Here is a 25,807-nt window from a genome sequence, read left to right on the forward strand (position 1 = left end):
GTCACAGTGCTACTTTCAGTTTTCTGGTGGTTTATTGGAGATAAGTGTCTCATGGACTTTCCTGCCTGGGCTGGCCATGAGCCTTGATCCTCAGACCTCAGCCTCCTTAATAGCTAGGATTACAGGCATCAGCCACCAGGTGCCCTGCAAATCTGTGTATTTTAATGGCCAGGTTTATGTATTGTCAAATATGTCTAATTTGCTATTTAATTTTCCCAGTTAAAAGATAACACAGCCAGCTGCAAACATTTTATGTAAGATAAAAGCATACCTGCAGCATAATGGAATTCCAGATTGGAATTCTCATGACTCTGGTCTAATTTCTTGATGGAAATGTGCCATTACAGAAGCTGATGTCATTTGACGATGTGGCTGTGTACTTCACCTGGAAGGAGTGGCAGAATCTGGATCCTGGACAGAGGAACCTTTATAGAGAAGTAATGCTGGAGACCTATAGCAACTTAATGTCCTTGGGTGAGCAAAGGTCACTTTTAATTGGAAGATCAAGTGCTTTCATTTTAGTAGACATTTGACTGTTTATGTTGTTTAGGTATAATATTCCAGTCCATTCCCAGGTAAAAAACTGCTAGTATAAAAGCCAACCAAAGTTAGGTCTGGGAGCTTTATATTGTTTGCCTTTCACACTACTGCTTCAGCCAAAACACCATTTTGGCTTTTGTTTTGGGGTATAGTCTGAATTTCCATCCCAGGTTGGTTTCAATCCTGCCCCTTCTGATCTTACCTCCTAAATGTAGGGTTAGAAGTGTAAGCCTTTGGACCATTACATTTTGATGAAAAAAAAAAAAGATTCCAGTCCATAGGAAGTGTCATTTCTTCCTAAGGGAAACTTCAACTTCATTATATGTAACTCAAGAGCTTATTTTATTCTCATTCTTTAACAAGGCAAATTAGTAGTTGGACAAAAGTTCTAAACGATTATCCACTAACAAGAAACTGACTTCCCAGACTTGGGGGTGATTATTATAGGTGGATCTGCAGTCTGGAAAGAATATATATTACTAGTGTCAGTACGATTTGGAAATAAGTAGTTGAAAGTGTGAAAGTGTGTATTTGTAAGCCAAACCTGACATAGGTTGCATTGCTTCAAGCTTGGAATCCTAGATACTCTGGAGGTGGAAATCTGCAGATTTTGGTTTGAAGCCAGCAAGTGTAGAAAAATGAACATGAGACTCTTATCTCCAATTAACCATTCCAAAACTAGAAAGGTAGCCAAGACTCAAAGTAGTAGAATGCTAGATCTGAGCAAAATAGCTGAGTTCAAGCCACACAATTGGCAAAATAAATGCGTAGCTGGGGCAAAGTCCACCATGGAGCTGTTAGAATTGAGACACCATGGGTTGGGAAGGTGGCTCAGTGGTAGAGCACTTGTCTTGCATGCTTGAGTCACTGTGTTCGATTGTTCAGCACCACATAAGCATAAAAAAATCCGGAATTGGTGTTGTGGCTCAAGTGATAGAGTGCTAGCCTTGAGCTTAAGACCTGAGAAACAGCTCCCAGGTCCAGAGTTCAGGCCCCACAACAGAACCCACCCACCAAAAAATAAAACAATTGAGAAACCAGATTTAGGAGCAACCTTGTGAGCAGGATGTCTGCAACCTTATATTAATGATGACCCAGCAAGAACAATAGTTCTCCACTATTTCTTAATCACAGGCCTCTGTGTTCCTAAACCTAAATTGATTGTCAAGCTGGAGCAAGGTACAGATCCATGGATAAGAGAAGACTCAGAAGAGAATTTCACAGGTGACTTAAAGCATCTTGAAGGTGATGATTGGTCCAGAGCCTATTGGTCTGTTTATCTTGAGCTGTTTAGAGGGAAATAGGCCTTGTACGCCTGAGTCATGTGTAGCAGAAAAGTAGGTGATCTTTTGTCTCAAGAAATTGTAAATCCAGAATTCACGTGGAGACAAACTGAATTTGGTGTGCCAGTGTAGTTAATGTTAGCAATTCTCTTTTTCTGTAGAGAAGTCATTCATAAAGAGAAAAAGACAATAAAAATTGTAGAAAGGAGATCTCATTTTCTTTTAAACTAATATTATGAAGTTAGGAGGAAAATAGGAGTATGCTAGGGCTGCTATCCTCTGCTGTGACAATTTCTCATCAGTTATGATGTGCATAGAGTGAGATTCAGAATGGAAGCATTAAAAGTACATAGATGAATAATTTGAGTAAATATTTCCTTGACAAAAAAAGAAATATCTGAAATACAGAAAAACATTATTTTCCATTGTAAAATGTCAGTACTACTTTCTCAATTACTACATTGCATAGAAAATATATATTCTCAAAATTGGTTAACTACATGTAGAAAAATAAAGCTAGATCCTTATATATCACCCTGTACCAGAATCAACTCCAAATGGATCAAAGACCTTGAACTCAAAGCAGACACTCTGAAAACATTACAGGATGGAATAGGAGAAACCCTAGGTCTCCTTGGCTCTGGCCGAAATTTTCTGAATAGAGACCCGGAAACACAACAAATAAAAGAAAGGTTGGACAAATGGGATTGCATAAGGTTGCAGAGCTTCTGCAGGGCAAATGGCATAGCTAGCAAGATCAATAGAAAGCCCACCGATTGGGAGAAGATCTTTACTAGCCATACAACGGACAAGGGTCTCATATCTAAAATATACTTGGAACTCAAAAAATTAAACCACCCAACAACAAATCCTCAAAGAAACAACTGCCCAATAAATAAGTGGGCGAAAGACTTAAAGAGAAGCTTCTCTGAAGAAGAAAGAAGGATGGCCAATAGACACATGAAGAAATGTTCAACATCCCTAGCCATAAAAGAAATGCAAATCAAAACAACATTGAGATATCACACCTCACTCCAGTTAGAACAGCAAAAATCAAGAACTCTAACAACAGATGCTGGAGGGGATGTGGACAGAAAGGAACCTTACTTCATTGTTGGTGGGAATGTAAACTTGTTCAACCACTTTGGAAAGCAGTATGGAGGTTCCTCAAAAGACTTCACATAGAACTCTCCTATGATCCAGCAATCCCACTTTTGGGCATTTACCCAAATGTTTACAAACAAGACCACACTAAAGCTACCAGCACAACTATGTTTATTGCAGCATTATTTACCATAGCTAAGATATGGAACCAACCCAGATGCCCCTCAGTAGATGAATGGATCAAGAAAATGTGGTATATATACACAATGGAATTCTATGCCTCCATCAGAAAGAATGACATTGCCCCATTTGTTAGGAAATGGAAAGGCTTGGAAAAAATTATATTAAGTGAAGTAAGCCAGGCCCAAAGAAACATAGGTCCCATGGTTTCCCTTATTTGCAATATCTAGTATAGGTATGAGTCAAGCGGAAAAGGTCAGATAATGTGATGTTAGGAAGACGAACCCTTAAATATATTTTTTAATGTTTTCGTTTCTTTCATGCATGTGTTTCTAATGCATTTATAAGATTATTTCTTTGTTGCTTTGTGTGTCCCTCCCCCACAGTGTAACCCCCGCTTTCACTATATTTGATGTCAGTATAACATGTGGAGGAGATGGGGACAAACAAGTCGTTTAAGGATTCAGGTGGACCTGTTGCAACAATGAGAAGTACAAAATGTCATGTCAAAACCAGCTTTACAATGTCGGTGTGTGGGGGGGAGGGGGGTATGATTGGGTGGGGGGGAGGGGGGAGGCTGGGAAGGGAGGTGAAGGGTAAACAAAGGAGGAGGCTGCAATGCTTGGTAAGAAATGTATGCATTATCCTGCCCATGTAATTGTAACCCCTCTGTACAGTATGTTCTCAAATAAAATAAAATCAAATAAAATAAAAAAAGAAAATATATATTCTGAATAAAGGAATGCATTGATATTTGAAAATCTTGTAACAGAGTGAGAGAAAATACCTTTACATTAAGGAATTTATGGATCTCATTTATGTTTTTGTCTATTTTCCTGTTATTTATTTTAGATGTCCCAGAAATGGAGGATGAAATTAGCACCTGTCAGGAAAGTCACAATAAATATCTCTCTGAAGTAGCAGTCATGAATAGTAACCCAGGGGAGGAAAAAGTGAGACTTATAATAAGTTTTAATTTGAGCTCAAAACAGAAGTCAGAACTGATTACGAATAATGGGAACTCCTTAGGAATGAGGACAGAAAAGGTCACTGGGTGTCAGAACATGGGTGTTTTCAGTGAACCTGGTAAGATCTGTGCTGCATATCGTCCTCATGTGCCTTCTGTAGTTGAAGAATATAAACAATGTGAAAGGTCTTTCACTGAGAAGACATACCCTATCATCCCTCAGAGAAAACAGACAGGAGAGAAACCTTATGAATGTAACATGTGTGGAAAGATTTTCACCTGTAAGGCATACCTTAATGTGCACCTGAGAATTCACACAGGAAACAAACCATATGAATGTAATGTGTGTGGAAAGTCTTTCACCCAGAAGTCACACCTTACTGTCCACCAGAAAAGACACACAGGTGAGAAACCTTTTCAATGGAACATGTGTGAAATGTCTTTCACCTGGAAGTCAAACCTTACTACCCACCGGAGAACACACACAGGAAAGCAACCTTATGAATGTAACATTTGTGGAAAGTCTTTCAACTGGAAGTCAAACCTCACTGTCCACCAGAGAACACACACAGGGGAGAAACCTTATGAATGCAATGTGTGTGGAAAGTCTTTTGTCAAGAAGGTATGCCTTACTGTTCACCAGAGAACACATACTAGAGAGAAACCTTATGAATGTAACATGTGTGGAAAGTCTTTCACCCAGAAATCAAGGCTTACTAGACATCAGAGAACACACTGGAGAGAAACCTCATGAATGTAACAGGTGTGGAAAGTCTTTCACCAAGAAGTCATACATTACTGGCCACAAGACAACACACACAAGAGAGAAACCTTATGAATGTAACATGCATGTCATCTATCACCTGGAAGTCAAACCTCACTGTCCATCAGAAAAGACACACAGGAAAGAAACCTTATGAATGTCATATGTGTGAAAAGTCTTAGCCAGAAGCTAGACCTTACTGTCCACCAGAGAGCACAAAAACAGGAGAAAAATTTTTATGAATGTAAGCTATATGGAAAGTCTTTCACCCAGAACATACAACTTTCTGTCCATCAGAAAAAAACCCACCAGAGAGAAATGTTATGTATGTAGCAGGCATGGAAATTCTTTTACCTGTAAAGCACACCTTAACATCCATCACAGAACACAAGGAGAGAAACCTTATGAATGCAACCAGTGTGGAAAGACCTGGAGGTCACAGCTTAATACACATAAGTTGATTCACACAAATGAAATAACTTAGGATTGTACCAAATGGACAAAGTTTTCGATCTGTAAGAAAATTGAAATTGCAACACAGAACTAATACAGGATAGAGACCTTATCATATAGCAGATGTGGAGTCCTCCAACTAGAAAACACAGCTCAGGGTTGATCACAGAACACACAAAACACACAGACAGAGACACACCCTCTCACACAAAGAGGAGAGAAATCCTACATAGGAAAAATAAATGGAAAGGTTTTCAAGAAAAAGTCCTAACTCAGTTTGCATCAGAGAACAGACACAGACGAGAAAATACAAATGTAACAAATGTGGAAAGTCTTTTACCAAGTATTCATGGATCCAAGTTCATAGAACACACACACTAAAGAAATCTTACAAATATTACAAATGTGGAAATCCTTTGATCAGAAAGGAATACCTCATGTTCATCAGAGAACTGACTCACGTAGGAGAAAAGAAAGTAGTGCATAGAACCTATGTGAAATGACTTTCAATCAGAAATGAATACTGAGCATATGTGTGAGCATAGACAGGAAAGAAATTATGAGTATAGAAAACATTTTCCCGGAAGTCATATCTGTACAGGTTCCAGAGACCGGGACACATAGCAGAATTTCTGTAAATATAAACATGAGAGGAAGTGTTCCAACCAGAAGCTGTCCTTTAGCAATTAGTAAAACATTCACCCAGGAAAATAGCCCAATGTAGTAAAACATTTGTCAGAAAACCTCTATAAATTATATAGAGAAATGCTTCCTGACAGAGGTAAGCTAGGTATGATGGAAAACCATTCTTCACTCTTCAGCTTTCTTTGAGCCAACATTTCTCATCCTCTCATCGTGTTGAGTGGATATGGTGTCCTTCAATATTATCCAAAGCATGTGGAAACAACCAATCACAACAAGTAATTCAGAGATTGAAGTTATTAACTTGTGTCTTTTATACTAAGGAATGGTGTGTCAGGGTAATTTGATAAACTCTTCTTAGAAAAATGAGCTCTGGCCCTTTGGGACTGGATTCAGGTCATCTCCAAAATGGTTAGGGGAACAATAGATAGGTAAAGAATGTGATGATTGGAGGCAAGAACATGAGAACAACCATTTTTCTACTGCTCCCTTAAGTCTCCCTCCGTATGTGTGATCCATGCCTTATAGGATCTGAATAGAAGATCTAATGGAAGATATTAGTCCTTATTGCAGTACATACATAGTAGTAAATTCTTTCTCGGAGGGGTAACAATGCTCAATAGGAAATGTATTCATGACCTAACTCATATAATGGTATAACGAATCTATATAGCATATCTACAATATATATTTTAAAAAATATGGTGGGGGGCTTGGGAGGTGGCTTAGTGGTAGAGTGCTTGCCTTGCATGCATGAGGCCCTGGGTTCAATTCCTCAGCACCACATAAGCAAAAAGAAAAAAGCTGGAAGTGTTGCTGTGGCTCAAGCTGTAGAGCACTAGGCTTGAGCTGAAGAGCTGAGGGAGAGTGCACAGGCCCAGAGTTTAGGCCCCAGGACTGGACGAAAAAAAAAAAAAAAGAACAAATGAAAAAATATGGTTGATAAATAAAACAAGAGTCTCTGCATTTTGCCTTGGGGCAGAACCCCAAAGTGTCTTCAGTGCTTGATCTTGTCTTTATTTAATCACTGGTGATGAGCAACTTGTGATTGATTCACTCTTAGCCCATTTAGTTGTTCTGCTGAGTAAGCTATAATGAAACACCAGTGTGGACGATGTGTCATGACTGTGTTATCTCATAGAGGGCCAATGTAGATATGACATTAGGGAAAATAATCAGGCACAAAAAGATATTGATCAATCTCACAAAAATTGAAGTTAACAAAAAAATAAAACCATCTGCCACTTGAGCTACAGCATCACTTCTAGGCCCTGAGACAAGGGAAGGAAGGAGGGAAGTGAGAGAGGGAAAGAGGAAGGGAAGGAATGAGGAAGAAGGAAGAAATAAATTATTCAAAAGAAGAATGTTTAATTTTTGGTGAATGTGAGAATTATTCTTTCATAGCTGGGGCTCAAGAAAAATGGCTTTTACAAAAAGCAAATTCTTTAACTGTATACAAAATGATAAAGAGGATGTAACATTTTGTAAATTAATTTAATAATTCAGTAATATTAAGGAAGTCAGGTGTGGCTGGTGCGCTATTGGCCACAGGGTGGTTGGTGGGGTCTGCCGTCTGGTATTTATGTTTGGGGAAGGAAATGACAACATACATCACTTGCCACCCAACAGATGGGTGTGTCTGGTTTCCTGGAAGCAGGGGTGAGCATTTGGCTGATATGTTACTCAATCTGTTAGTCTAGTGCCTGGGACTGGAATTTCCTGTAGACCTGCCTCCTGCTTAGGTCCTATTTAGGCTTGACCAGCAGTGGCACCAGATACAATGCCACATGTTTCTGTGATCATGTCCTGTGTCCTTTCCCCTGGCTTGTCTCTGGTCATCCTAGTGTCCCAATTCAACACTCTCTTGGTGCTGATTGGTTTCTTGGTGTTGGTTTTATTCTTTTTTTTTCCTTTCTGTCCTATTTCCAAGCTGTCTAAGTGTATTTGTGGACTTCAAGTCTTTGTTACTACAGGCTGCTTGCAGACTGCTAGCTGTGTAATAAACACTGTAGTATTCCATTTTCCAAAATGTGGCTTCCAACAAATATACTGTCTTCTTTTACAGAAACACAAAGGTGGACCTAACATTAGAATTTCTAGAGCCAAGATAGATGCCACAGTATAGTGATGTAATTAAAGATATCTTGGAGGCATTTACAAAATATGTCTGTTACATCAGAAAGTGCTTAATTAGTAAACCAAGACCAAGACTCCAGATCCTATATAAGCCAGTCATTCTAGATATGTCCAGAGCTGTTTGGTTACATGAAGAGCTCTACTTTCACACTTTCTTTTTTTTTAATTTTAATTTATAATTTTATATTGTGAAAATACTCTAGAGAGGAGTTACAATTCCATGGGCGATATAATGAGTACATTTCTTATCAAGCATTGTAGCCTCTTCCTTTGTTTCCCCTTCCCATACCTTCCCTTCATCCCCCCCAGCTCCCCACCTAATCATCCCCACTTACCCACCCTGTCCCCCCCCACCAAAGTTGTAAATTTCATTTTTCGACATAACGACTTGTACATCTCATTGTTGCAATTGGTCCACCTGTATCCCTATTTACTTTCACACTTTCATGAAGGAATGCTTTTGTGCCAATATGAGGTGTTGAACTCAGGAACTGAGTTGAAGCCAAGCTGGCTTCAAAGGAGATTCTTTCATCTTGGCCTCCATAAAAGCTAGGAATCAAAGCATGAGCTCTGTGGGCTGTTCTGAACAAATCTCTCTCTGGTAACAGGAGGTTTCCTTCAGTGCTTTACCTCATACTTCCTGTGCCTTCAACAATTTCAGTATTTATTTTAATTGTTCAAAGAGAATCCTTAAATCCAGCTTATGATTCCATGTACAAGAAAAGGACAGTGGACTTCACATTGCAAGATTTAGCTAGTTGCTAGCTTAACCTCTTCCATCATACTGTTCACCCTTTTGCTTTTTTTGGGGGGGGGGAGATACGGTTGTGTGGCCTGAACTCTGGGCCTGGGTGCTGTCCCTCAGCTCTTCAGCTCAAGGTTAGCACTCTACCATTTGAGCCACAGCACCACTTCCAGCTTTTTTTTTCTTTTTGCTTATGTGGTGCTGGGGATTCGACAGGGCCTCATGCATGCAAGGCAAGCACTGTACCACTGAGCCACTTTCCCAGCCCAACACTTCTGCTTATCTACAGAGGAATAGTGAAAAAAATTGGGGGATTGGGAGGCACCTGTGCCCTTGCTCTTCCTACTTGTACCCCCCACCCCACACACCATCCATTTGGAAATAGCTCATTCTCCCATGTTTATAAAGTGGATGCTTTCTGAGAAGGGATGGTTCACAGACTGGAGTCCTACCTTGGCCTGTTTTATAGCTCAATTTATGAACCAACATACCACATTCATTTAAAGTATGCCTGATGATAACATTTCATTAATGTTTTCTATTATTTTGTTATTATCATGTGGCCAACTCTTTGCTTGAACTCACAATTTAAGGGACTTAATGCTCATTGAATTAGTAATGTACCCTATCCTTCTTTTAATTTAAGACCAGCAATTAAAAATGAGCAATTACACTCCCTCATGTGTGGAATCTTAGCAACTCAGGAAGCCGAAATTAGATACAATTTGTAGGGTATCCCATCGAAAAGCTTAATGAAAATGGTATCTTAGCCAATAAAAGTGTGGCTCTGGTTATATGTGACTATCTTGTTTGCTACTTGTGATATGTAATTATAAAATTAGTGTGTCGAAAGGCCAAGGCAGAGAAGCAAGACCCTAATGTGAAAAATCAGTGATACAAAAGGGCATCTGGTATAGAAGGTAAAGGAAGCCTCACAAATTTTTGCCCCTGAATTCACCTTGAGGACCAATAATAGGATCTGTGCAAACAATACATTCTTCCAAATATTTAGTGGAACCATTTGAATGTAGTTTACAGAATGATAGGTAAACAGTCCTTTACCAAGTAATTGCAAAAGGAACTTTGCATATGTCTATATGATGTTATGAATTTTATATCCTGTTATGTGGACACCATGAGTCCTGCTTGGATCAAGAAATTAAGATCTCCTGATCTAACAGGGCACTGATGCTTCACATGTGAATTATTAGTTGCTCAATAGGATGAGCTTTAAGGATCACAATTGAAAGGCAAACTAGGTAGGAATTGCTGTGAGAGTGTTCTGGCCAATTATCACCAAATTTCCCACAAGTAGTGCTGTGAATAAAATTGATAGATTGTCAACACATTTGTTCCTTTATTACCAAAGCTCAGGGACAGTACCCGGGTCCTGAGTAGAAGGCACTCCAAGGCTAGGGAAGATATTTTATAAAATGGGTTCTTGGGCCCTCATGCAGAAAAGTTACCATTCCTGAGAAAGCCTAAAGTCCTCCATATTGTATAGTCATTGACCTCAATTGAAGTTGATATTGAAATGTCTGATAGATTGTCATGAATAGTTTGGTATCTTTTTTCATGTGAACCCTCATGCGCATACCTTTATGTTTCTGACTAGTTCATAGGTCCTTGCAGAGGTTCAAGTTACTATGTAGGACAATGTGGTCCACGTGTGTAAAGTGCAGAATGAGACCTTCAAAGAGAGATCTCAACAGAAAATATGGCCAAATATTTCAGTATCCTTGAAACAGTATCATAAGAAAAGCCATTTGAAGAAAAGTAAAATTAAGAGAAAAATGGAGGAAAGAGAAGCAGAGAGAATGAAAGAGAAAAAGAGACAGAGAGAGAAGTAGACAATGAGAGAAGAAAGAGAGAAATAAAACTAGTGAAGCCACATGGTGGTGGCTCATGCCTGCAATCCTAGCTAGTCAGGAGGCTGAGATCTGAGCATAGAAGTTCAAAGCCAGCCCAGGCAGGACCATCTGTGAGACTCTTATCTCCAATTAACCACTAGAAAATTGGATGTGGTGATGTGGCACCAGTGGTAGAGTACTAGCCTTGAGCTGCAGAGTTTAAGTATAGCGCCTAGGCCCAGAGTTCCAGAACTATGACTGAAAAGAAAAAAAAAAAAAGAAAGAAGGGATGGTAAATGGAAACAAAGGAGGAGGCAACAATGTGTGATAAGAAATGTACTCACTATCTTGACCATGTAATTGTAACCTCCCTTTATGGTATTTTCACAATAAATAAATGTAATGCAAAAGAAAGAAAGCTAATAAAGATGAAAAATAGAATGAATTGGGAAAATAGGTAAGAGAACTCCTATGAGAGCACCATAGAGAAAAACAGAGATTTCTATAAATACCATCAAGCTCAGCCTAAGTTTCAAGTAAAACAAAGAGCACAAAGCAGTCCAAGAGTATTTACAGAGATTAATTGAAGTACTTAAAGCTCACTCAGTCCTGTAGAATATTTGAAGTTATGTTTGACCACACTATTTCAGCAAATCCAGTAAAATTTCATTAGGATAGTTTAATATTACATATGAGGATGTGATGTCTGAGCAGTTGCTAGCCATCCTTCACCTTCAATGAGAAGTCATCTCCTGGGTGTCACTGAATCACATAACTAGTGGGACAACTTTCTCTCACACTAGAAAATGTAGAAACAAACAAGCGTATCTTCACTTAACTTGGAATGTCAGATTTTATAATCTTCTAAATCTCCAAGCCATCTTTAGTTTTTTTTTTTTTTTTTTGTCCATCGTGGGGCTTGAACTCTGGGCTTGGGTGCTGTCCCTGTGCTCTTCAGCTCAAGGTGAGTGCTCTACAGCTTGACCCACAGTGCCACTTCCCTTTTTCTAGTGGTTTATTGGATAAAAGAATCTCACAGACTTTCCTGCTCGGGTTGGCTCTGAACCCTGATCCTCAGCTCTCACCTCCTGAGTAGCTTGGATTACAGGTGTGAGCCACCCGCGCCTGGCTACATCTTTAGCATTTTTAGAAACATGTTCCTGAAGCTGAATCTTTTTTTTCTCTTCATCCATCTTGGACATCCTTAGGTTCATAATGGAATGTCAAACAAAGTGAAAAATAAAAGAATCTCACTAGAGATCCTTTCATGCTTTCTTGCTGTTGACAATGTATAACGATTCTGGAACCATGGCTAGGAGTGAAGGCAAATAAGGGAGTCAGAAAAGAACCTGTGTGATTTTACCCTAGATGTTCCTGTTCAAAACATGATATGTGGCCTGGAAGAGCCTTCCTATGGGAGAAGAATCATTCCTGTCTTAAGAAGAGCATTATATTGTCCACTAAAGACATATGCATGGGGGCTGGGAAGATGGCTCAGTGGTAGAGCACTTGCCTTGCATGCCTGAAGCCCTGGGTTCGATTCCTCAGCACCACATAAGCAAAAAGAAAAAAGCTGCAAGTGGCACTGTGGCTCAAGTAGTAGAGCGCTAGGCTTCAGTTGAAGAGCTAAGGTACAGGGCCCAGGCCCAGAGTTCAGGCCCCAAGACCAGACCCTCCCCCCAAAAAAAGAACAGAAAAAAAAACTAAAGCTCCTACAAAAGATTGTTGAAAAATTGAACCCAAAAAAGGAAAACATGCCACCTGTTCACTAAAAGTAATTATCACTGAAATACACCTAGGGATATATAAACTATTTTTCTATTAATGTAAAGATATCTTAGGACTCCATTGATTATTTGTTCTCTAACTCATTTATTTACATATTCAAACACATGTATGTTATGAACAGTATTTTCACACAAAGTTATAGAGATAAAATATATACAACACATATTTTTGTTTTATAATATTTCAGTAATGGTTGTCATATGGCACATTACCCTTTATGCAAATAATTAGCATACCTTGGTACAATGACTTGCAATTTGAGTTTGAACCTGCTTTGGCCAAAGGTACATCAGCACTGATGATATAAACACAGATTGAGAAGTCCCTCACTTTCCTAAGTAGTCATATTAAGAATCATGTCCATTCTGCTGGAGATACAGGGCCTAATAAAGATGCAACATAAAATGCTGGTCAGAGGAGTGACAAAATCCCAGTCAACCATCCTGAGCCAAGGCACCAGTAGATTGAAGTCTTATGTGTTACTAAACAATCTTAACAGAAAATACACCCCAAAATGTACATCCATCAAAATTAAAACCAACAAATTATATCCCGATGTGCTTTTGATTGTACTTATTGGTTGATTACACAGGATATTCTGTTATCGAGTAGTGATGTAGTTTCTACAATTACATAGAATGGTAATTGTTAATATAAAATACATGACCTTTACAGTGACATATACAGAAAGTGAAAATCTATTCTGTATACATCATTGAGGTTGTTTTTGCTGAGAAAGACACTATGAATCCTTTAAAAGCAATACTTGCACATTACTACTGGGTTTTTCTGTCACAAGAATGTTTTCTCACTTTGAAAGACTTAAGAATTTATTATAGACTAAGTGTTCACATTCACAATACTTGAGATCAGGAGTGTTACAGATTTCAAGGTGGGGGCATTTTCTGTGTGTTTTGGGATTTGGAATGTCCTCATACACATTAGTGACTGAACATTGTGCCTTAAAACTTTCAAGTTTTCTATTTCATATTATTTCATTAGCATATAATCTGAATTTTAAAAAGAGCATTGTAACTGGGCTATCATGTGTAATAGCTGTAATCTTACTTACTCAGAAGGCTGAGATCTGAGGAAAGTTAGTATTATCCTCACCTTTACTTCTCAGCTCCACCAAGACCTGAGCTCTTCCCAGACCTAGAATTCCCTCAGTACAGCTGGCCACTCCCTCTCTCATCTCAGACTCACCTGAGCACGTATTTAATTCACATCCTGCCCCCCAGATCCTGTTGCAACCAGAAGAGGGACAAATGCTTGTGCTCCCTGTCCTGGGAAATATGGTCCTTCTAATAAACCTTATAATAATTTTTCTCCCGTGCCTGCTTGTGGTTCCCTGGGATGGACATGAAGGAATGATACAAGGATCACAGATTGAAGCCATGGCATATGAAAGTCTGAGAGACTTATCTCCAATACACTACCAAAGTAGTGGGAAGTGCAAATGTGGCTTAAGTGGTAGAACATTAGCATGGAACCAAATAATTTCAAGGTCATTTTCAGACCCTGATTTCAAGAATCAGGACAGGCACACACATATCAAGTGCATTGTATTGTATTCAAATTATGTTTTAACAATTGTTTTTGGTGTACATGTATAGGAAACCTCTCTGATATTTATTTTGTCGGTGTGGGGCCTGAACTCTGAGCCTGGGCACTGTCCCTCTGACCTTCAGCTGAAAGCTAGCACTCTACTACTTGAGCCACAGTACAGTGCTGGCTTTTTCTGCTTATGTGGTTCTGAGGAATAAAACCCAGGACTTCATTCATGCAAGGCAAGCAGTCTACGACTGAACCACCTGCCCAGCTAGTGTCTCTCATTTTAAGTGATGTAATATAGACTAATTAAATTAGTGGAGAAATTGTAATTTGTCAAGAACAGACACGTTAATTGGAGTATATTTGTGCCAGCAGCATTTTGAAAGTTTCAAAAGCCCTAGAAAGTGCAGAGGATGAAAAGAGGATCAATATGTTTATATAAGACATTTTCAAGGAATGTTTACCATTCATTGACTTCAATTCAAAAAACCAAGTTCATAAAGTCATATGTGTGCATACCAGAATCTCTAGGTTCAGAAGTATAAACGCACAACTCCTGACTCTCCTTGTCTCAAAAATCAGAGTTTTGTGAGCCACTTTCTGGCACCTGGAGGAACAAGTGCTAATGGCAGCACAAACCTATGAGCTCATAAAATATCATCCACCCCAGACTGGGGAAAGATGGGAACGGCAGACTCTGGCTAGGAGCCTCAGATCGCTTCCAGTTAAAGCTCCCAAGATCCCCTGAAAAAGAGAAGCTGGGCTTCTACCTCTTGGCTCTGCCTATGGAGTGCAAAGCTCTACTTCAGAGCACTTACAGCAGCAAGGGAAAAGCAAAGTAACCCGGATTTGCAAACTAAAAACACCAACAGTGGGCAAGGAGGGACTGGTGCCTCTTCCCCCCACCCCTGCCAACCTGATTTCCCCCGACCCCCGACCGCTCCCTCCCTCTCTCCCCCCCACACTTTCAAAGGATCTATACCCCCATAGAAACTACAATTCCCAGAATGCATGCACAATTCACCTAGAGGAAGTGGTCTTGTTACAGGGTTTTGATTGGCACAAGGCACTTGGTCCTAAGTGTGCAAGGATGCATGGGGACCTTTCTCTTCCAGCTGCGGAATCTTAGGTGAGTTTCTTCTTGAAAATTCAGTTTACCAACATAAATATTGTGAGACCAATTAAAAACACAAATGTATTAGGAGCACTGCATAATTTGGCTTTTTAATTCTTAGTTCTTTTAATATAATTGAGGTTATGAAACTACGTAGTTTTTGTTTTTGTTTTTGTTCAAAAAGTACGTTCTGCTGAATGTAAATTATGTCTCTGTTTTTCCTTAAAGTTTTGAATATCTCCCCTCTCATTTTACAACAGTATTTGCAGCTGGGTGCCAATGGCTCATGCCTGTAATCTTAGGTCTCAGGAACCTGAGATATGAGGATCCCAGTTCAAAGCCAGCCTGGAAAGTTCATAAGTCCTATCTCCAGCTAACTACCAAAAAAAAAAAAAAATGGAAGTGGCCTTCTGGCTCAAGTGGTAGAGAGCTCACTTTGAGCTAAAAATGCAGGGACAGCGCTCAGGCTGGGTTCAAGCCACAAGATCGACCAAAAAAAAAAAAGGTACTTGCGGACACTAAACTGATTGATTCTGGCACCATCATCCCCTGCTCTAATCTATATACTGGAATAAAATAACAGAATTTAAAGACAGATATACTTTATAATCTTTGAATTAAATTGATTTGTCAAATTCTACTCATTACTTTCCAAGAAACTCCCAAATTCCATCTATGAAATTTTAAGGAGTTTTTGGTTATTTGTGTCTGAAATTTGTCTTTCCTTATAAAGTTTTTCCCCCCTTTTGTTGTTGGTCCTGTGGCTTGAACTCAGAGCTTGGGCACTGTCTGTGAGCATTTGCTGTGCTGTACTTGCCTATCTTTTATTAATTGCTTCAGGGGACTAGTGAAAACTTTCCTCCCAAGGCTTTCTTAGAAAATGGTACTCCTCCTCCAAGACTCTTCAAAAAAAATGGTTGTGTAAGTAGATCAGGATGAATGTGGGAGGAGGTAGAGTTCAGGGCAGGTCCATGATCATGTGAAGCTTTATTACTTGCTCGAAACCAGTCTGTTTTTACTTTTCTGTTTTGCATATCCTATTTTGTTTTGATTTTCTACCTCTTCTCGAAACCTAGAAGCTCCTGTCAGCAACTCTAGGCCACATATCTAGGGGTCTTCAGACTTGTCTTCCCAGACTGTATCCATTACACTATGGAATAAATCTTTTGCCTCCCTTCCTCATATCAAACATTCTAAGCTTGTCTCTTAAGGGTTTGTTGTGATTGTTGATGATCCTTTCCCCACATCATGATTTGGAAGGATTGTGTAGGACATTTTCATGCTTGATATTCATTCCTCCAGTGTAAGGGTTTTCCATCCCTCTTTTAGTGGACCTGAGCTTTTCCTCATGAAAATGGAGATCGTGAGGCACTTTTGGTTGTATAGACGGCAACATTGGAGCACCTATAAAATATGAAGGAAAAATAATTCTTTCTTTCTGTAAAAGTTAAAAGTAAGTTCCTGAGAAGCAAGGACATAAGGATCAGGTAAAAATGGGTGCTTCCTGGACTAGCTGTGTCCCATAGTTGTCATTGTTCTTGGTTACATTTTTCAAACATTTATTTCTAAGCATTATGTTTATTATAGTAGTTTAAATAGAATTTACTTTGTACATTATTTTTGAATTGTTCATTGCTCACAGATGTAAGTCTCATTATTATACAAATATTATATCCTCTTACTTTATTGATCACAGTTATTGACAATTGCTGATCCCGAGGTAGAAGGTACAAGTATGGTAACGTATTCAGGGATAAATTATGGTTCTGACTTCCTCTGGAGGAAAAGGTGAACCAATGGAAAAAGATGGAGCTTATGCATAACACTTGTAGAATTCCTTAGGCAGGAGATGTGGTGCATCCCTCTTGGGTTCCACTATGCCCAGTGATTCCCATGGTTGTGATGATCATAGCCCTGGATGGCCTGTGAATTTCACACCTTGTGGTAGGAGTCTCCCAGTATGTAAAGCAGGAATGGTCTCAGAGGAGTGATGTGATCAGTGGTAGCTTGCTGGCTGCGATGTTTTTCAGTTTGTGTGGACAAGCTCACCCTGACATCTTGAGCCTGGCTGCTGCCATGAGGCCTATTTGAACCAATGCCTCTCACCATCCCATACCTCTGTTTCAGAGACCTGTCCTGTTTCATGGTTTTGTATCATTTACTGTGCAAGCTTGTGTTATGTATCCATCTATGCTAGTATTTGGGCTGGGTATGGTTTTCAAAGGTGGGGTGGTTTTTCCTGCCTCTTGCAGGAACAATTGTGTTCTCACTAACTGCATGAGTAATCCTAGCTTACTATGCAATCCCCTTAACTTACATTGCATGTTCAGTTGATAGAACAATGGTATAATAAGTTTGGGTCTCTGTTTGCTAATGAGGTTGAGAGGACTCTTAGCCAGTGCTGCAGATTTTGGGGAATATGGGTTGCCCTCATTATTGCTACCGTGACACTCCTTGCTACTTCCCTCTCCACACTTTACTCCAGTCTGGGGTTTGATAATTTGCTTGAGGTTCAGGAGTTTGTGCTGTCATTAGCCTCTGGGCCTTCAGATGCAAGAACCTGGTCCCAAATATCTGAGAGCAAGCTGGGTGATTGTCCAGACCAGGACAGCCCAAGAGCCCTGCATTTGTACTCCAAAACCAAGGGATTCTTCTATTAACCCATGTGACTTTATTTGCTTTGCCCAGGTATAAGAGGAGTACAGGAAAAATTCTATTGAAATTGTGACAAATATGTCTGACTTGAGTCCTCTTACATTGCACTTGTATTTGGGGCTTCTGTGTTGTTTCTCCTAGGGATAAGTTAATCTGTTTGGCTTGAGTTTTTAATCTCTTGGCTTGAGTTCACAAGCATTTGTACATGACTCTGTTTCTAGAGACAGTTGTACATGGGATATTGGAGTAGTGAGTGTTGGTCCTGTATTTTTAGGAATGAAGCCTAGCAATGTTTGAAGCAGAGCACCCTATGAATAGGAATCTCCATCCTAAATGGACAGACCTTGTCAATTCTGAGAAGCCCTAAAGGCAAGAAGCAGAGAAGCACAGTAAGAGAAAGATGTTACTAGATTCCCTTGCCTTATTCAAAAATTTTTGCTACTTCCCTGAGCACCAGATTCACGTGGTACTCTTTCCTACACCACTCTCAATCACTTTGTGTTGTTGCAAGATTTAAACTAATTTCCAGGAATTGTGATGCGCTGGATTGAGGAATAAGCCAGTGCATAGTTACCAGAGGGTACCTGAGGCTGTGGTTTGGGATGGTGGGGTAATTGTTATGACTGAAAGTATATATTCATGCAGTAAAGTAATCCCTAATCTTCTTCTTGATAATTTATTCAGCCTGTTACCACTATGATTTTTAGTATGTCATCATGCAAACTCATGTTAAATGTCCCATCTAAGGATTTGCTAATGCTAGCTCTTATCAGTTGGTTTTGCCTGGTAGTACAGAAAGTGTTGGTCAGGGACATTTGGCCTTAAAAGAAAAATCACAGAAGAAAACTTGAGGTAATATGTCTTACTCAAGGTTGTATGCTTTGTAGGTGTTGCTTATCTTCAGGTGTGTCACTCCTATATGCAGTATTTCATGTTGTATCTTTAGGATGGCCAAGGTTCTTCCCATGACTGTTTAGGGAAATGAACATTAGGGACTTCTCAAACCTGGGTTTACCTCATCTTTACTCATGTCCCTTTGGCCAAAGCATGTTAAATGGTAATTGCAAGAGATTGCATAGGTGTGCAATGGGTACAGTGAAATGTGCCATTTGACAACCGTTGTTGAAATATTATAACACAAGAAACCTATTCTGTATACAATTTTTCTCTAACTTTGAGTGAAAACTACTGAGTTACATCATACATGCTTTCCCTGGTGTTTAAATATGTAAATGATTGATGTAGAACACAAATTCCAATGGATTCCTAGGATAACTTTGCATTAAAAAAAGCAGTTTCTACATCCTGAAGTATATTCAGTAATAAATACTTTTAGTGGAAATGTGATATGTTTTTGCTTTCAAGTATTCAATAATATTTGTGGGAACATTCATTTTTTCAAATTTAATGTGTACATAAACATAGAAATTAGTTGGTTTAATAATATCTATCTGTCAGGAAATGGACTGGATTTGTGTTTCTTGTAGACTTTAATGCTTTGTCTGAGATATGAAAGATTCTTTTAAGACAGCTTTATGGTTTTGCAGCCCATGTATTATGTTTGCAAGAGAAAATTCTGGACGCAAAATCTCACGCATTCATTTCTGAATATGTCATTTGCCTTATATCCCAGCCATGCTTCCAGAGTCTTCTGTTCATTGTCAGCAGCAAGACAGAATGAATGGATCTCTGGTGAGTTTTTTTTTTTTTATTTCTCATTTGTTTTCCATTCCATTATATGAACCTAAAGATGTCCAAGAATTAAAAATACTACAAACCACACAGATTTAGCCTCAAGAACATATTCATAAATCAGATAAAGACAGCTTGTAGATTAGGAGATAAAGATTACTTGTAGGTTTAGCAGATTAAATGGTTATATTCTTTCTAAGTTGAATTCAGATTGGCTTCAGAATGTCTAGTTTCATCTTGTCATAACATGTAGTCATACCTGTTATGTGATGTAGTGACACCGAGCAGGATACATCTCATGGAAGGTGAAGGGTAGATTGCAACCAGATCACATCCTCATGAGTAACATTAAACTATCTCAATGAAATTTGGTGGAATTGCTGAAATAGTGTGGTCATACGCAACTTCGTGTGTTCTTAAGGAATGATTAACCTATATGTACTTAAATTACTCTCCATATATACTTCTTGGACTACTTCATGGCCTTGGTCTTACTTGAAGCTGAGGCTATATTTGTTGCTAAACTTTATGGTCTTTTTTAAAAATCTTGTTTGTTTTCTAATGTATCCTCACAAGATTCCTTTCCTCTATAATCTCTCTTTACTTTTGGTTTTCTACTCACTTGTGTTGGTTATTTTTCTGTTTCTCTCTCTTTGTATCTATCTTTGAATCATTTTTTCTTACTTTTCTCATTCCCTCTTTCCTCCATATGTCTCTCAGTTTTTTCTTTTCTTCAATGATCTATCTGGGAACCAGTTTTTCTTAGTGATTATTTTTAGTTTGCTGACATGGCTCTTAGGATTGACATTTTTCTTACCCACTGTATAGGAAAATTGTTGCCTAGAGAGTTCTACAGGGATCCAGAAACAAAGAAAATTAGAGAAACACGAAAACATAAACAGATAGACTTAGGGGAAACCAGGGTTCTGAAGCCTCTCTGGCACTTGGTCTCTGGTTGCCAGTAAAAAAGCATAGTTCCTTGAGTTCACACAGGGAAGATTCCCATTGATAACATGCAAAATCAAAGTATCTATATTAATTTTACAATCTGAGCCACAACAGGTTGTGAGGCAAACATGTTTCCTTATTCTCCTGAGACACAAGCCTGGCGCCCAGAGAAAATGCAGACATGAAGTTCACATTACCTAGCCTTCAAGGTGAACAGCAGCTCAGTTTCAGATGCTATCTTTCCAACAGTAAGGAAAAGGCCTGCACTCCAGTCTCTTAACCCTCTCCAGAATTCTCTTTTAAGCCTTCTGCAGCCAGCTCTCAGTGCTCTCAATGCTGTCAGGCTGGAATTCCAACCTCTCAAACCTTTTCTCCTTCAGCTCAACTTCAGAGTTCCATACAGAAAAGTACATCCTTCCTCCAATTGATAAACGACAAGAAAATTTGATTTCACCTGATTCTGTTATCTTTGCTCTAACTTCATTTGTCCTGGTACTCAGTTTTTTTTTTTCCATACCAGTACTTTTAAATATTTTCATTCACTGCCAGTATAAGATAGGTAGTTTTAATTTAAAAAAATTAATACAGTGATGAGGATTTCTCTATTAGAAATATCATTTGTTGCAAAATCTCACAGAAGTTTGCTCAGGAATTGATTTTGATCTCTGAGGAATTTCACTATTAACTAATAAAAGTGGAAATATATCTTTAGAGATATACTGGAGAAATGACTCAGGAATATTTAACACATTTGAGCATTTGGTCCTATTTATCATTTTTGTCATTTTGAGTGTTCCTTGAGTCTCTATGAATTTGCCTCCACCTTCCATGAAGGCCTATTAAAATGAAAATCTTCTCAAGGAACATTTTATTCCCCTCCCACCTATATTTTGTATTGTAGAATGTAGAGAAAGTTCACAAAACTTCATGGTAGCAGTTCTTATTTACATAGGAAGAAAATATCAGGTTGTCTATGACCACATTTCAATATTTAGTATTTAAACCAAACATGGTTAACCTAGGATATTTTTATGTGGGAACTAAATCAAATCTTATAAGGGCCCAATAAATCATTAGCTACATTCTGGAGTACTGTTACTGTTTTTTGAGCATTCATGTGGACACTGCTTTTCTTTGATCTAGTAATGTTCTATGTTCTGTATACCATGTGATATCCTGAATGTGTTCTGCTTGCTTATGAGAGTACTTGCTAATAGAAGGTCTAAATAGAATTTATGGTGAAGCTGTAAATGTAAATGCAGAGAAAATATTTGTTTAATTCATTGATACCCTTATATGTACTAAAATTTTATCAAAAATAATAATATAATTTTTAGACACCACCTTAGACTTAATGTCATCATGCCACATTATTATCTCCTTAGAATTTTTATCTTGTCTCTATTGCTAGCAGCAGAAATGTGTTTGCATTCATTAGGGAATCTGTAACTTTTATTGGACTTGGGGCTTGAATACTGGGCCTGGTTATTGTCCCTCAGCTCTTCAGGTAAAGGTGAGTGCTCTACTACCACTTGAGTCACAGTGCTACTTTCAGTTTTCTGGTGGTTTACTGGAGATAAGTGTCTCATGGACTTTCCTGCCTGGGCTGGCCTTGAACCTTGATCCTCAGACCTCAGCCTCCTCAATAGCTAGGATTACAGGCATAAGCTACCATTGCCCTGCAAATCTGTGCATTTTAATGACCAGGTTTATGTATTGTCAAATATTTCTAATTTGCTATTTAATTTTCCCTGTGAAAAAATAACATAGCCAGCTGCAAACATTTTATGTAAGACAAAAGCATACCTGCAGCATAATGAAATTCCAGATTGGAATTCTCATGACCCAGGCCTAATTTCTTGATGGAAATGTGCCATTACAGAAGCTGATATCATTTGATGATGTGGCTGTGAACTTCACCTGGAAGGAGTGGCAGGATCTGGATCCTGGTCAGAGGACCCTTCATAGAGAAGTGATGCTGGAGACCTATAGCAACCTAATGTCCTTGGGTGAGCAAAGGTCACTTTTATTTGGAAGATCAAGTGCTTTTATTTTAGTAGACATTTGACTATGTTATTTAGGTATAAGATTCCTGTCCATTCCCAGGTAAAGAACTGCTAGTATAAAATCCAGGCAAATTCAGGTCTGGGAGCTTGATGTTGTTTGCCTTTCACACTACTGCTTGAGACACAACTCCATTTTGGATTTTGTTTTGGGGTATATTCTGTGTTTCTGTGCCCAGGTTGGTTTCAAGCCTGCCTCTTCTGATCTTACCTCCTAAATGTAGGGTTAGAAGTGTAAGCCTTTAGACAATTACATTTTGTTAAAAAAAAAAAAAAGATTCCAGTCCATAGGAAGTGTCATTTCATTCTAAGGGAAACTTCAACTCATTATATGTAACTCAAGAGCTAATTTTATTCTCATTCATTAAGAAGGCAAATTAGTAGTTGGACAAAAGTTCTAAATTATGATCCACTAACAGGAAACTGACTTCCCAGACTTGGGGGTGATTATTATAGGTGGATCTACAGTCTAGATAGAATATACATTACTACTGTCAGTATTATCTGAAAATCAGTAGTTGAAAGTGTGAAAGTGTGTATTTGTAAGCCAAACCTGACATAGGTTGCATTGCTTCAAGCTTGGAATCCTAGATACTCTGTAGGCTGAAATCTGAAGATTTTGGTTTGAAGCAAGCAACTGTAGAAAAATGAATATGAGACTCTTATCTCCAATTAACCATTCAAAAACTAGAAATGTAGCCAAGTCACAAACTAGTAGAATGCTAGATTTGAGCAAAAGAGCTGAGTTCAAGCCACACATTGACAAAATAAACCCAAAGCTGCGGGAAAGTACACCGTGGAGATGTTAAGAATTGAGAAACCATGGGCTGGGAAGGTGGCTCAGTGGTAGAGCCCTTGCCTTGCATGCTTGTGGCCCTGTGCTCGATTCCTCAGCATGAAAAAAGCAGAAAAATAAGCCAGAATTGGCGTTGTGTCTCAAGTGGTAGAGTGCTAGCCTTGAGTTTAGGAGGTGTGATACAGCTCCCAGGCTCAGAGTTCAGGCCCCCACAACCGATCCCACCACCCAAAAATAAAACAATTGAGAAACCAGATTTAGAAGCAACCCAGTGAACAGGATGTCTGCAACATTACATTAATGATGACCCAGCAAGAGCAATAGTTCTCCACTATTTCTTATTCACAGGGCACTGTGTTCCTAAACCTATATTGATTGTGAAGCTGGAGCAAGGTGCAGAACCATGGATGAGAGAAGGCTCAGAAGAGAATTTCACAGGTGAGTTAAAGCATCTTGAATTGTGATGTTGGGTCCAGAGCCCAGTGGATCTGTTTATCTTGAGCTGTACAGAGCAATAGTATTCCTAGTGCCCTGAGTCATATGTCAGAGAACTAGGTGATCCTTTGTCTCAAGGAATTATCAATCCAGAATTCTCATGGAGACAAACTTAATTTGATGTTCCAGTGTACTTAATGTTAGCAATTCTTTTTGTCTGTAGAGAAGTCATTTATAGAGAGAAAAAGACAATAAGAAATATAGTAAGGAGATCTCATTTTATTTTAAACTTTTATTTTGCAGGTAGTAGGAAAATAGGATCAGGACAATTTCTTATCTGTGGTGCTGGGCATAGAGGGAGATTCAGAATGGAAGCATTAAGAGTATGGAGATGAATAATTGGAGTAAATATTTCCTTGAGAAAAATATAAAAATCTGAAGTACAGAAAAACATTATTTTCCATTGTAAAATGTCAGTGCTACTTTCTTAATTACTACATTGCAGAGAAATATATATATTCTGCACAAAGCAATGCTTTCATATTTGAAAATATTGTAACAGAATGTGAGGAAATATCTTTACATTAAGGAATTTATAGATCTCATTTATGCTTTTGTCTATTTTTCTATTATTCATTTTAGATGTCCCAGAAATGGAGGATGTGATTAGCACCTGCCAGGAAAGTCCCAAGTATCTCTCTGAAGTAGCAGTCATGAATAGTAACCAAGGGAAGGAAAAAGTGAGACTTATAAGAAGTTTTCATTTGAGCTCCATACAGAAGTCAGAACTGATTAAGAATAATGGGAACTCCTTAGGGATGAGGATAGAAAAGGTCACTGGCTGTCAGAGCATGGGTATTTTCAGTGAACCTGGTAAGATGTGTGCAGCATATAGTCCTCATGGGTCTTCTATAGTTGACGAATGTAAACAGTGTGAAAAGTCTTTCACTGAGAAGAAACACCCTGTTGTCCCTCAGAGGACACACACAGGAGAGAAACCTTATGAATGTAACATGTGTCAAAAATCTTTCACCCAGAAATCAAAGCTTACTGTCCACCAGAGAACACACACAAAAGAGAAACCTTTTGAATGTAACATTTGTGGGAAATCTTTCATATGCAAGGCATATCTTACTAGACACCAGAGATCACACACAAAAGAGAAACCTTATGAATGTAACATGTGTGGAAAGTCTTTCTCCTGGAAGGCATATCTTACTCTCCACCAGAGAACACACACAGGAGAGAAACCTTATGAATGTAACAAGTTTGGAAAGTCTTTCACCCAGAAATCGATGCTTACTCGCCACCAGAGAACACATAATATAGAGAAACCTTATGAATGTAACATGTGTGGAAAGTCTTTCACCTGGAAGACACACCTTACTGTCCACCAGAGAACACACACAAAAGAGAAACCTTTTGAATGTAACATTTGTGGAAAGTCTTTCTCCTGGAAGGCATATCTTAATCTGCACCAGAGAACACACACAGGAGAGAAACCTTATGAATGTAAGATGTGTGGAAAATCTTTCACCAAGAAATCATATCTTAATCTCCATCAGAGAACACATACTAGAGAGAAACCTTTTGAATGTAACATTTGTGGAAAGTCTTTCTCCTGGAAGGCATATCTTACTAGACACCAGAGAACACACACAGGAGAGAAACCTTATGAATGTAACATGTGTGGAAAGTCTTTCTTGTGGAAGGCATATCTTACTGTCCACCAGAGAACACACACAGGAGAGAAACCTTATGAATGTAACAAGTGTGGAAAGTCTTTCACCCAGAAATCGATGCTTACTCGCCACCAGAGAACACATAATATAGAGAAACCTTATGAATGTAACGCGTGTCGAAAGTCTTTCACTGAGAAATCAAAGCTTACTCATCACCAGAGAACACACACAAAAGAGAAACCTTTTGAATGTAACATTTGTGGAAAGTCTTTCTCCTGGAAGGAATATGTTACTAGACACCAGAGAACACACACAGGAGAGAAACCTTATGAATGTAAGATGTGTGGAAAATCTTTCACCAGGAAATCAAATCTTAATCTCCATCAGAGAACACATACTAGAGAGAAAACTTATTAA

General features: G+C 38.7%; 1 protein-coding gene across 1 annotated transcript in view; it reads left to right on the plus strand.

Annotated features, from left to right (window-relative positions):
* LOC138806655 (zinc finger protein 585A-like) overlaps positions 1 to 25,807 on the plus strand; it is a 166,546-nt gene extending 140,739 nt beyond the window's left edge. Inside the window, exons 18-22 of the mRNA XM_069992076.1 lie at positions 348 to 474; positions 1,675 to 1,785; positions 4,137 to 4,748; positions 23,622 to 23,711; positions 24,351 to 25,807. Of these exons, the coding sequence (XP_069848177.1) occupies positions 348 to 474; positions 1,675 to 1,785; positions 4,137 to 4,748; positions 23,622 to 23,711; positions 24,351 to 25,807 (2,397 nt within the window). The remainder of the gene's footprint in view (positions 1 to 347; positions 475 to 1,674; positions 1,786 to 4,136; positions 4,749 to 23,621; positions 23,712 to 24,350) is intronic.

Source organism: Dipodomys merriami, unplaced genomic scaffold, assembly GCF_024711535.1.
Source record: "Dipodomys merriami isolate MVZ:Mamm:240054 unplaced genomic scaffold, mDipMer1.0.p SCAF_403, whole genome shotgun sequence".
Lineage (NCBI taxonomy): Eukaryota > Metazoa > Chordata > Mammalia > Rodentia > Heteromyidae > Dipodomys > Dipodomys merriami.